Source organism: Prunus persica, chromosome G5 (assembly GCF_000346465.2).
Source record: "Prunus persica cultivar Lovell chromosome G5, Prunus_persica_NCBIv2, whole genome shotgun sequence".
Classification (NCBI taxonomy): Eukaryota; Viridiplantae; Streptophyta; class Magnoliopsida; order Rosales; family Rosaceae; genus Prunus; species Prunus persica.
In genome coordinates this window covers 6266354-6279271 of record NC_034013.1, presented here as the reverse complement: position 1 = coordinate 6279271, position 12918 = coordinate 6266354, and the positions used below count along the sequence as shown (strand labels likewise).

The following is a 12918-nucleotide window of genomic DNA, read 5'->3' as shown; positions in this document are numbered from 1 at the left end:
GGAGTATTAGAAAGGGACAGAGAAGGTGAAAGGGCAACAGTGCCGGCCCCTGTCACAGGATAGGTAACTCCATTTGCATTGGCAATACTTGTGCGGCGAGGTGTAGTGGTGTGCAAAAAATCATTCGGATCAAAGGTCATATGATCAGTGGCGCCAGAATCAATTATCCAACCAGTAGTATCTCGTAGATCAGAAGTATGAAATGCATAACCACAGTTACCTGAGACATCCGGAAGCGCAGGACGATCAGGAGAATCTACCTGCGGGAACAAGGCTAATGGGGGTTCGGTAGAGACAAGAGCAGCACGGCCAGAATTACTAGCAGTTTCTTTGAGCTTGCGAACGCGGAGGTCCTCCCACCAATCAGGATAACCATTTAGCTTAAAACAGGTGTCACGGGTATGTTTGAGGTTGCCACAGTGCGTGCAACCACTTCCATCAGTCGGAGCCTTGGGACGGGAAGGTGGGATAGTTTTAGGAAGTGGCGCACCAGCAGCAGTAGCATATGACTGGATCTGAAGGTGGGCTGCAGTGGAGGAATTATGGGGCTGGCCGGCACGAGTAGGGGGACCTGATCGAGGCGCACTCTTGGCCGCTAAGCCAGCACCAGTGGCTCGATCGGATGAACCCATCATCACTGCTTGTCGAACTTCTTCACGGCGAACATAGGCATAAGCTTGGTCAACAGTAGGGAATGGAGTCATGTGAAGAACATCACTTCGGGCCTTATCAAGACGATCATCAAGGCCATCCAAAAATATGTAAACTCGATCTTCCTGCAGAATATCATTATAGCGCTTGATATCACTTTCATACTCCATCATATTTGGACGACGAAAATCAATTTCTCTCCATAAGCTTTGGAGAGTATTGTAATAGGTTTCAATGGAGCCACCAGCTTGTCGCATACGAGAGACTCGTCGTTTCAGATCATAAACCTGAGAAGTGTCAGTGCCATCATAGTAAGTTGTGGCAATTGGATCCCACACTGCTTTTGCCGTTGAAAATCGAATGAAATTGCCAATCAAGCTCTGCTCCAGAGAATTGATAAGCCATCCCTTCACAATAGAGTTCTCGGTGCGCCAGCGAGGAAACGTTGGAGCAGTCGAAGGAGGTTGCGGAAGATCGCCATTAATATATCCCAATTTGTCTTTGCCAGAGATATACAACTTTACAACTTGGGACCATAGGGCATAGTTGGTGCCATCCAACTTTATGCCAATCTGTGCAGCGGAAGCTTCATAGGTAATTGTCGTCGGAATCGTTGTCTGATTCGGGTTCAAGGTCGTCGTCTGATTCGAGGTCGGGGTCGTCGTCTAAGTCAAAGTCGGGGTCGTCTTGGTAGGATCCTGATTTAGGATCAATTTCGAGGTCTGAGTCTGCATCTGCATTAGTTGAGCCACCTGGGCACTCAACTCGGCTATGGTTGGTTGAGAAGGAGAGGAGGAAGCAGTGGTGCTACCGCCATGAGGATTAGAAGAGTCATCCTCCCCCATGGTGGCGGCTAGGGTTTAGAAACTAGAGTCAGCAATCCCAAGATCGCCGCTCTGATACCATGCTAAAATATGAAAACTATGAGAGAATATTTGTTTGTGGGAATTTTCTGTGTATTCTTCTCCTTGTAGGAGGTCATATTTATAATACAACAAAACCTGAATGGGTAAGTAAATAATAAATTCCTAAATCTATTTACAGTAGGAAATCAGGAATTAAAGTAAATCAATTACAATTATAATAGGAATTCTTAGTGTGTAAGGAAAGTAAGTCAATATCCACAAGTCACGCCAACAACACTCACCCGACTCTAGCGATTAACACAATTCGAGGTCGCATGAGGAATAAAAAGATAGAGAGAAAACACAGAACTATATAAGACAAGAAGAAAGAAAAAGAAAGGTATGTGTGGACGATAGGATCTTACGCTTATGGGAGACCGGCTCTATGCAAGCCACATCCGGTATTGGTGGGGAGAAGAGCGAGGCGATGGTGGTGAAAAAGGATGGGGTTGGTTATAATTATGACATATAATGGCTCGTTTGAGAGTGATTCTGGATAGGCCAATAATCACTTCTCCATATAATCAACTTAAGTGATTTTAAGTGATTATGAGAAGAAACACCTCCCATGTGCTTCTCCATATAATTACTCATGCCACCTTAGCACTGTACCCCTAAAGGACTTGTTACTAGTGAGGCTCCGTGTAATTGCTTATGAAGCTCAGATCGACCCAGTAGTTTACTGATAAGGGACTCACACGCCAACATGGGGTGTTACATTCTCCCCCACTTCAATAGCTGACGTCCTCGTCAGGGCCCATAGTCAGCTTGACAATCTTTGTCAAGATCCACACATGTGCCCCCCTGAGCCTACATAGTAAAACCAATTGGGTTGGCTCTGATACCATATATCACGACCTAGTTGCACGCCACTTCGACACTATATCCTAAAAGGACTAGTCACTATTGAGGCTCCATGCAATTGCCTATGAAGCCAAATAAACCTAGTAGTTTACCGATGTGTGACTCAACACGCCAACCTTAGGTGTTACATTAGATAATTTGCAATGGTTGTTCAATAGTTCAATTTATTGAACTATTTTGGCAACTATTGAATTGAACTGCAATTTTACTTGCAATGGTACAGTTCAATAACTTCAGTTTATTGGCATGTGGGTCCCATGATTAGCATATTGCAATTCAATAGAGGGTTCAACACCATTGTAAGTGAGATTTTACTGTTTTAATTCAATTTCATGCAATAAAATTGCATTGATCGTAACCATTGCATATGCTCTTGTTGGTCTATCCCCAATCACTATCAAACGAGCCCTTACATGTTACTGGTATTTGAATTATTCTCATTCTTAACTTTCCCATGCATTTACTAACACATACAAAATAAAAGAGTATGTGAATTCCACGTTAAAATTTGTAATCCAATATTGGAAAAGTAGGAATTAGATTGATTATGAGGGAATAGATAGTTAATTCCATACCTATTCTTGAAATTTTTTTAGTACAAGCGATAGTCTAAACTAGAGGGAGTGAAGATTTCTCATACACACACACACAACTATGATACCACGGGGATTCAAACCTGAGACTTCTGGTTTGCAAGTCAAGGCCCTTTCCAGACTAGATCCCGTTGGCTTATTCCTCACTTTTATTGAGTCTTAAATATCAGCCTTTTAAGTAACTAAACATGTCATTAGGCCTAAAGTTTCTGATCATACAACCACCACATTATGGGATGAGCCTTTTGCCATGTTAATAAGTTACATATGGTATCTAAAAATTTCTACATTCATGAAATACCAAATATATCGTTATTATTTAAAACACCAAGATAATATGATAATTGTATGGCGAAATGACAGTTTTGGTTACCTAGTTTGATCATGATTTCAATTTTGTCTATGAATAATTTCAAATCTAGTTAACCGAAACTGAAATCATAGACAAAATTGTCAAAGTCCATGCAAATATAACAAAAAGACTTCGAACTTCCTATAATAAAACTGCCATGGGTTTTTTAAAACAAGCCCAATCCAAAAACCTCATAAAAAAAAATCCAAACCACTCAATAAGGCATCAAAGTAATTTAAAAATCAAAATTAAATTCAATAAGGTCAACAGTCCTTTTTTCGGTGTTTTTTTGGATTTGTTTATAGAAATTAGATAGTGTAGGGTTTATCTATATTATTAGTGCTAAGATATAACTAACTATCTTTATTTTTATTGGGTTAATTACATAAAACCCTAAAAACTGTAGTCATTTTAAATTAGCACCTGAAATTGTAAGTCCCTACATGAAATCCCATAAAAATGAAAATTCAACATAACCGAGCAAGCCTTGCCAAGTTTGTCCTTTATAAATTCCATTGCTCACACCTAACGACGTCGTTCTGGCATAACGCAGTTTACAAGTTTCCAAGTTTGCCCATTAACCGTTACTTGCAAATCCATTTTGATGCGGTTTCCATTTGCTATACTTCTGCCTTACTGTTGTCCTAACTTTTTTACTAGTGTACGTTCCAAATCTCCATTTTGACCTCCAATTGCAATAAATTTATGAACTGTACCATCATCTTCAACCATCGGGAGCTGTGCATCACTCAGAAGATGAATCGACACATCGATTATGTGTGTTCATCGTCATCTCGTTGATATATGAGTTTTCTATTTCAGCTGGATGCTTTGAAACTATTCATACTTGAAGAAGATATTCAAGTATTTTTTGTTTTTTCATCTGATTATTTCAATCTGTAAATTAGATTGGGTTCCTTGGATTTTGGTTTCTGTTTGGGTACTGAGAAAGTAGTGGGAAAATGAACTAGATTACCTTATGCATCAATATTGAGTTGTTTGCATAGTTAACGTAGTTGATGAGGGTGATTTCGGCAATATTTATCAGATATCCTGAAATATGGCGAGATGGATGAAGAAATATGACCATTCTCCAACTCTTCATGTACAGAGAAGATGAAGGAGGCAATCACTGATTATCTAAATCTCCCCTTTGTTATATCCTTTTGTTAGCACTTTGGGATTTAATTAGGGTTTGGATTCTTGGGCGGTTTAAACATTGTCTTATAGTCCTGTGGATTATGAGATTTGTAGCTTTTACTCGATTCATTTTGTTGTTAGCACACTGACGATAGCTGTGTTCCTAATGATTACTATGGTTTTAGGTTTTTGAGCATTCACTACATTGGTTTTGGAGTTGGAATGGGGGTCGTAGAGGCAATGCAACATTTGTTACTAACAGTGAAGAAACAAAAAATAGATTGATTGTGAAAGTTATAAATCTGTTATATAATAAAGTAGCTTTTATTGTATTGTTTCAAATGGTTGAGATCTGGTATATGAACATTTTCTAGAACTCACTGGGCATAATTATTTCTTTAATTACTTTAGTTGTTACAATGCATTCTAAGAGGTCATTCTATGATCCATCTGTAGACAAAGTTATGGTGGGAATATAGTTTGCTTGAAAGGAGGATATTGATAACCTAATTTTAATGCAGAGCAGGAAGTTGGACTTCGAGTTGAAAGGATTTGGCAGCTTCATTTTTTGAAGGCCCAAGGTATCTCGACATGGCAACACATATCGGTAGCAAGATTTACATTTTAAACGATTTTGACCTGAAAAATATAAGAGTGAGAGCTTTCGGGGACAATGAGAAGGACAGTCATTTGAAGGTGGATTCGTAGAGAGCTTGCGTTGCTAGAAAGACATGGAAGTTATTATTAAAAATTTGTACATGGTTCCTGCAAATGCCATTGGAAGCACTTTATAACTCACTCAGAATACACTTTTAACTATTGCTGTCAAAGCTATCGAGATTTTTACTTTTAACTCACTCATAAGTAAAAATTGTGGTAATTTCATTGTACTACCTTTTATGCTGGGAAATAAAAATATTAAAATGTGAATAATTCAAAGAAAAAAGGAAAGGAATTAAGTTTCCATGACACATGTTTCTTTAATTTTTCCCTAAATCCTTTTGCTTTTTAATACTTTTTAGTCAATCTTATTTTTTTTGTATTTTCTCCTACATTAAGGTTTTGATAACTGAAATTAAGAAAAGTTAAATAAATAAATAAATAAAAACCCCCCAAGCCCACCCATTAATCCCGACGCCATTCCTATCCCAAGCAATCACCAACCCCACCCCCACCCCAAAACCCAGCTGCACCTGAAAAAAAAAAAACTAAATTTAATTTAATAGTTTATTTTTATGGTAAAGTTAAGAAGGGGAGGAAGTTTTTCTCACACACACTGGTAACGTGGATTTCCAACTAAAATCATTGTTGTACAAGTCAAACCCCTTTCTTACTAGGCTAGGCCCCGTCGACGATAATTAATAATTTTTTTAAGTACAAGTGATAGTCTAAATTACAGAGGAGGAGAATTTTTTTTTGTTAAATTGTTAAGGACTGGATTAAGGTGCTTTTTTTTTTGTTTAATTTTTTCTTCAAACAAAAGTTGATGAGTAGAGTACTTTGGGTTTTTTTTTGGAGATCCGAACCGAAACAGCCTCACCCAAATAGAAAATGGGTAGCCCGTTGAAAAGTGAACCAGTCCAGTTGCTAGGTTACACAGTGCACAAGCAATAAGACTTCCTTCTTCCCTTGATTTGAACTACACAAATAAAATAACAAATAAAATAAATAAAAAAAAGAACAGAGAAATTTTTGTTTCTTTTTCTTTTCGTGTCTGAGTCTCTTCTACGTGTGTGTGAGATAAGAGTTTGGTAAAAGCTCAAAGATGAAGAAGAGGGCGACGCTGGGGTTCGAAGAATCGAAGGCCGTGTTTGGTCTGCTGAGAGCAGAGCAACGTCCACTTGAAGAGATCGTCTCAGACTTCAACTCCTTTTTCTCCCATGGCCGCCAATTCATTCCCTGCTTTTCTATCTCCATTCTTTTACAGGTCTCTCTCTTTCTCGCTCTCTCTCTCTCTCTCTCTCTCTCTCTCTCTCTCTCTTCTTCCTTGTGCCTGCTTTAGAACAAGCATTTTGAGAGTTGCCCATTTTCAATTTTTTTTATTTACAAAAATGAAGGAAAACCCTAGATCCCGTATCATCACCCCTGTGGTAGGGTTTATGTGCAATTGGGTATGAAATTTATATAATAAACATGTATAATTGAGTGAAGACTTCAATTGGGTATTAACTGTTCTGGTATTTATAATTCTAATGTGTTAAAAGTATTGGTTCTTTGACATGTGTTGTGACGGGCAATTCTAACTAGTTGAATGCTATGCTTCTCAGGATAAGAAGATGCTGAGTTCCACTCAACGTTTGATTGCGTTCGCTATTCTTCAGCAGGCGTATTCTTCCCAGAAACCTTCTGCAAATCCGTTCATTAGTTTACTAATAAATGTAAGCATTGCGCCATTGTTATTCTAGCATTGGTAGTTCATTAGTGTTGGTTGCTTTAGCGTTCATAAAGGATGATCCGTACCTGATTGAAATCGGCTTCTTGATATTTCGTTACTATGCTTGTCACAATCAATATGAAAAGTTGTAAGGAATATCAATATCTTCCAAACAGTTCTTTTGGATCATTTATCATGTTATCAACGTCCTCCTCAATCTTTAGAGCACTCTGTTTGCCTAATATATGATAAATCCTCTTTTATCCCAAACTCTGTGGTCATCTAGACTTGTTTTCATATTTCTGCAATGGATATGATGCTGGTTCTTTTTCTGTATTCAAAGTATAATAGCTTCATTGTTTGTTTTCTTAAATAAAAATGAACTTCAGTATTTTCTAAGGCGTGCTTTTAACTCTTGGGTTACAGGCTGCATGTGATGTTGAAGCTGAAAAATATGAGAGGGCACTTATTCTTCAGCTATTACAGCTATTTGGCTCTGATGGCTCTAGTGGTGGCAAAGAGGTTCTCATTCTTGATTAACCTTTTGATCCGTGAAGTGGATTTATGTTGTTGATTTAGTTTTACCAAAATTTCCTTATCCTTTTGCTGCGAATACAACTGCAAACAAATGTCAATTTTGTAATTTTGGTCTTTTCCCCTAGGAATGTTTGTGGATTAAGAACAGTTCAATTAATTGGAGCTAACCTATTGGATGTGTGCGCTTCTTGGGGGCAATTAGCAGCAATTATGGCTTCTGATTTTTTTATTTATTAGCCTGTAGTATTTGGTACTTTTATATGTAATATCCCCTTTGGAGGCCTAAAAGAATACCCATGGTATAAGAGTATAAGAAAAAAAAAGAAGATTAAAAAGAGCCTTTCTATCAGAAACAATTTACTACACCAGTGTGAACTGTAACCAGCTGCTGTAATTATTTTACTTCATTTTGTTACTGCCTCATCATCTTATCTTGAATGCGTCTCTTCAATATTATGAAAAGCTGAAGGAGAATCTTCTGTTTCAGCTACTTAAACAGTCTGCTGCAGATTACATCAAAAGTTTTGATCCTTCAGTGCATGTAAGTTATACCCTATGTGTATTTTAAGATCAAATATGCTCATGATTTGGTAATTTTGTTCAAGCCTACAAAGGATTCCCACTTCATTCAGGGATTTTATTTACCAATGTATTGAGAAAAATTCTTAGTCCATGCCCATGATAGATATTTTTCAATTGTCTTGACAGGCCTTCCCGCAACATGAACAGTTGCAGCAGCAGTATGCTGATAAAGTCCATCCTGAACGATATAATTCTCCACTAAAGGATAGTTCAGTTAGAAATGTGATCGCAGATCCTGATGTTCCTCGCGGTTTTGATGTTAACTCATCAGAGTATGACCTTGACAATAGACAATTTCTTTCTTATTTGCTTCTTCTTCATTATATGACATTGAGGATCATGTTCTAGGTTTGATCTACAACCAGGAGCAAATCCTAAGCTTAGTTCTGGAGATAGAGATGAGACGGTGCTTGGTTTGCTGTCCAATTTAGCGCTCGAAGGGTTAGGTCCTCACTGGAAGAGGCCTATTCCACCAAGGCTCCCAGTACAGGATGATGAAGTAAGACTTAAAGTTTTATATATTGATAATTTGTAGGGCTTACTTGTTTACTCGATTTTTCTTGCAAAACATGTTTCAGCTAGTCTGGCTCAACCCTGTTGACAATCATGAACTTTTATGGGATGATGGTATGTGTGTTGATACTAGCAGAGGGGCAGCTGTCAGGGACTTGATTGCAAAAGCTTTGAAGGGACCACTTGCACCTGCACAACAAGAGGTGCTGATACATATATTTAATTGCTTTATAATCAGTTTAAATATACGTACACATGTGTATTTGTATCTATCAGTCCAAAATGTTGAATGATTTTTTTTTTTCCATATCAAGTTGTCATATGTCATGTGTCTAGGCAATTGGCTGGTGCGGGTCTTAAGATTTAGTGTATGAACCAGTCTGGTTGGTCTTTATATGGTTCTGGTACATACATGAATGAAATAGTATAATATATTATGACTGACTGCGGTAATATTGATGAACTATCTTGACCCATTTTCAACCTTTTCTATTTGATTCGGAAGGCTGAGAGGTACATTGCAAGGTTCATATTTGGTTTGCATGATTGCTCACAGGAAGATAATACTTATGATATTGTTTCAACAAAAAGGCGCAGTGATTTTATCTCTCTCTTGGTGTGTTATGTGTTTAATAGGAGTGGAGAATATTGATCATCTTTTCCTCCATTGCCCAATTGTCAGTTCTTTGTGAAATAATCTTTTTTGAGGGAAGACTGAACTGGGCACTCTGGCTTCTTGTGTTTCATTTTTTGTTGAGAAACACTTTTGGGGGAAAAAGGGCAAATGCTTTGTGGAATTGTTGTAATTTGGCTCTTTTGTGTGTAGTTCGTTACAAAGTAACATAATGTCGCAGAAGGAAGTGGTTTCATTGTGGGAGAGAGTACCTTTTTTGTCTTCATTGTGGATTTAATGAGTTCAGAGATATTCCATTCTCATTATTCATGGGTCAGTAGTTGCAAGTTATTCATCTTCTAGGCTATTTCCTTATTTTTGTGTTGTTGTCTGTGGTTATAGATAGAATAGCTTTGTATGGAGATAAACACAAGCAGCCCTATCGAAGTTGTTAGAGTTCAAAGTCGATTTAGGACCACACTGGATGCAGACAAGGCTGTTTTCTTGTGTAGAAACCCACTTGAGGCAGAGGGGTTTCAAAGATTATGGCCGGTTTTTTATTATTTTTTTATGACGGATTACTGTATCATTACAGATATCAGAGCTTTGGTACATTTCAGTTAGTAATAATTTGCCTTCTTTGGGAGGTTGATTGGGATTGTAGGATTTGTTCATTTATCCTTTTTGTCTCGAGAGATCTCTGAGTGATGTGGAGGCCTTTAGAGGTACATATAAGATAGAGGTTGTGCCAAATCTGTTTGAAGCAATAATTAAATATGGGAGTATAGAAAATGGGTTCCCCCAATGGGAGTTGGAGATCAATTGTAATGGGAAGAGATTTTAACTTGAAAATTTTGGGCAATTTCAAAGCTTTCTGATAATCTTGGTGGTATAGATTTTTGGTACTTTCATTGGAAGGTTGAAGAGTCTGTAGATATTGATATTGGGCCTCGGAGTCCCCAATCTATTTAGTGGGTAGGGGCAAAATGATTTGGGCCAGGCTTAAAATCATAGTGATATTGGGCCTTGAACAAAACACAGATAAAACTGAAAGGAGGTCCATCCCTTTCCGACCCCAAGGTTCATATGAAGTACGGATCTACTAGACCTGAAGTTAGTGGTAGGGCCAGGGAATGTTGGAGTCCAATTAGAACTGACACCGTGTAGGCACCTTTGAATTTAGTAATGTTTAACTTCAGTGATTTCTAGCGATTAATAGGTGGCTGAGGTATAGTCCAGTTAGTAATTTCACACGTCCTCTTAAGTGGTGGTCCTAAGTTATAATTTTCCTCTACGAAATATTGTAATAGTTAAAATAAATTATTTTATAAAAATTAGAGTTTGTTGAGGCCTTCATTTTTACATTACTTTCAAAAGAAAAACTGAGTAATTCATGTTATTTATTTTATATCGTGTTACATCAGTCATTTTGAAGGAAGAGATGACCCAATGCTTGCCCTTTCATTGTCCAGCAAGTCTTGTTGGAGTTGGCAAATGACCCGAAACTTGTATATCACTGTGGGTTGACACCAAGAAAGCTACCGGTATGTGTTATTTTAATATAAGTCTTAGTCAACAATGCAAGTAATTTTTTGTCCAATTTTTTTATCATTTATAATTCCTCAATTCTTGTTTTCAGGAATTGGTGGAAAATAATCCCCTCATTGCGGTTGAAGTTCTCACCAAGTTGATAAATTCCCCTGAAATCGCAGAGTATGTCTTTGGTTTCTATGATCTACTTTCTGTGTCTAATCTACAGAGAATCAGAGATGACTTTTTAAGCCTGTTCGCTTCCTCATTATAGATTTTTATGCTTTATTGTCATTTTATTTTGGCCACAGATACTTTACAGTGCTTGTCAATATGGACATGAGTCTACACTCTATGGAAGTGGTGAACAGGCTTACAACAGCAGTTGAACTTCCTTCTGAGTTCATACACATGTACATAACAAATTGTATATCATCGTGTGAGAATATCAAGGTACTTGCTTCACCTTGCCGGCGGTTATTAGTATTTCTGAATACATTGCCTGTGGTTACTAGTATTCCTGACTATGTTCTGAGATGCAAAGGCACAATTCAAATGTATATATAAACAGTCACATTATAATGGGTTTTTAATGTCTCCTTTGGTGGATCCGTGCATGCAAGACTAAGATGAATAAAAGTGGGAGGAGCTTGTTAGGAGAAGAAATAGTTAGTAGATTCGCTAGATTCAGTAGGGATGAGCATGGTGGTAGGTTCTGGGGATTTTTCCCCCACTCTACGTGATTGGCTTTTGTAGGTTAGTCAGTGCAGTGGCCTTGGTGGTGGCGGTTGCTGAGTGAAGTTGAAGTGGTGTGGGTTTGGGTTTGGGAAGAAAATCATGTGGCTGCTTGTTTCAATGCGAAATATGATGTGCCAGCAAAGTCCATCTAATTTTTTAAAGGTCTGTCAATGGAAAGGATTGAAGTATGAACATGACAAGGATGCTTAAGGATCAATTGGTGCATACTGAAGTTTAAGGATGAAAATGAGAAAGAGACTTTTTGAGTGATGAAATTCATGCAATTTGTGTTTTGCCTACTTGTAATAGCTATATGTTTTTTTAATTTTACAGGAGTGCTTGTGATACTTTGAATGCCAAATAAAAGTACGACCATAAATGATATAGCTTCTGTAATTTTCAGTTAACTAAATAGTTTTAAAGAATTCATGCAATCACAAATGCATTCTGATTTGTACCCTACTCATGCTATTTTCAGTTCCTGAATATAATGTAGGTCTTAAGATTTTTGTGGCATTTTCCTTTTGTTTGTTGTTGTCTTCGATTTAAAATCTGAAGTAGCGTTATCTGGAGATTCCTTGTCAAATAAGCGATAGACATGTTCTGCTTGTCTTTTGCATTCAACCAAAATATAGGAAGCTGCGAACGTGCAGTGATGTGTGAGCTCATAAGAACTCATAGTTGCTCCTTCCTCATCAGCAATTTCCGTTGCCATGTGTATAGGAGCTATATTGTTTATTTATCATAACATTTAAGAAGCTATGTAGTGAAATATTGCATGCCAGGGTTCAATTATACAAAATATTTAAGTAGAAGCCATTAAGATAATGTTTTTTATTGTTTGCTCTTATTACCAAACTCTTTTTAGTATTTACTAATGACTTGAAATTTTAAATTTCTTCCTTCCAGGACAAGTACATGCAGAACAGACTTGTGAGGCTTGTTTGTGTGTTTCTGCAGAGCCTTATCCGAAACAACATTATCAATGGTCAGCATCACTCTTTATTTGCAATGTGTTCTGTTATCATGGCCATATGATTGTGATTTAATGTGCGGACGTTAGTGGCTGCAATCGTGTCCATCCGCATATGCATATGTGCTTGAAGTGTGTTATTCATGATTATCTACTTGCTTTGCATGTTGAAATGGTTGATGGGATTCGAAGTTGAAAGGATTTTTTGTTGTTGTATGAACACCTGAATTCCCATTTGAACAAATTTTAATCTCAACGTTATGTTGCTGACTTTTGGTCAATGGTTGTCTTTGCAGTTAAGGATCTTTTCATCGAAGTCCAAGCGTTTTGCATAGAGTTTTCACGGATTAGGGAAGCAGCGGCACTCTTTAGGCTCCTTAAGTCATTGGAATGAAATATGTTCCTATTTTTTTTCAATTTCTTTTTAAATCCATATTACAAGATGTTACTCTTTTAGGTTAAGCAATTATTTTTCTTTCTGTTTCGACTGTTTTCTCTGCTTGTAGATTGTATCTTCATTTAGAGGTCATTTAGTGAATTATTCTTTTCTTCA

The 12918-nt window shown here is 37.4% G+C and overlaps 1 protein-coding gene across 1 annotated transcript; it reads left to right on the top strand.

Annotated features, from left to right (window-relative positions):
- On the top strand, window positions 6145-12918 carry LOC18776357 (CCR4-NOT transcription complex subunit 11). Its single transcript, XM_020564481.1, has 12 exons — window positions 6145-6432; window positions 6773-6883; window positions 7306-7401; window positions 7904-7957; window positions 8125-8270; window positions 8347-8497; window positions 8577-8714; window positions 10597-10668; window positions 10764-10837; window positions 10966-11107; window positions 12302-12380; window positions 12662-12918. The coding sequence occupies exons 1-12, from the start codon at window positions 6271-6273 to the stop codon at window positions 12757-12759; spliced, it is 1323 nt and encodes a 440-aa protein (XP_020420070.1). The 5' UTR covers window positions 6145-6270; the 3' UTR covers window positions 12760-12918.

Bases quoted from the DNA above. Each gene is read 5' to 3' on its own strand.
- LOC18776357 (XM_020564481.1), top strand. From the start codon at position 6,271: ATGAAGAAGAGGGCGACGCTGGGGTTCGAAGAATCGAAGGCCGTGTTT. The intron at 7,402-7,903 runs GTTCTCATTCTT...CTTCTGTTTCAG, and splicing joins GCTCTAGTGGTGGCAAAGAG to CTACTTAAACAGTCTGCTGC. The intron at 10,838-10,965 runs GTATGTCTTTGG...TTTTGGCCACAG, and splicing joins AATTCCCCTGAAATCGCAGA to ATACTTTACAGTGCTTGTCA.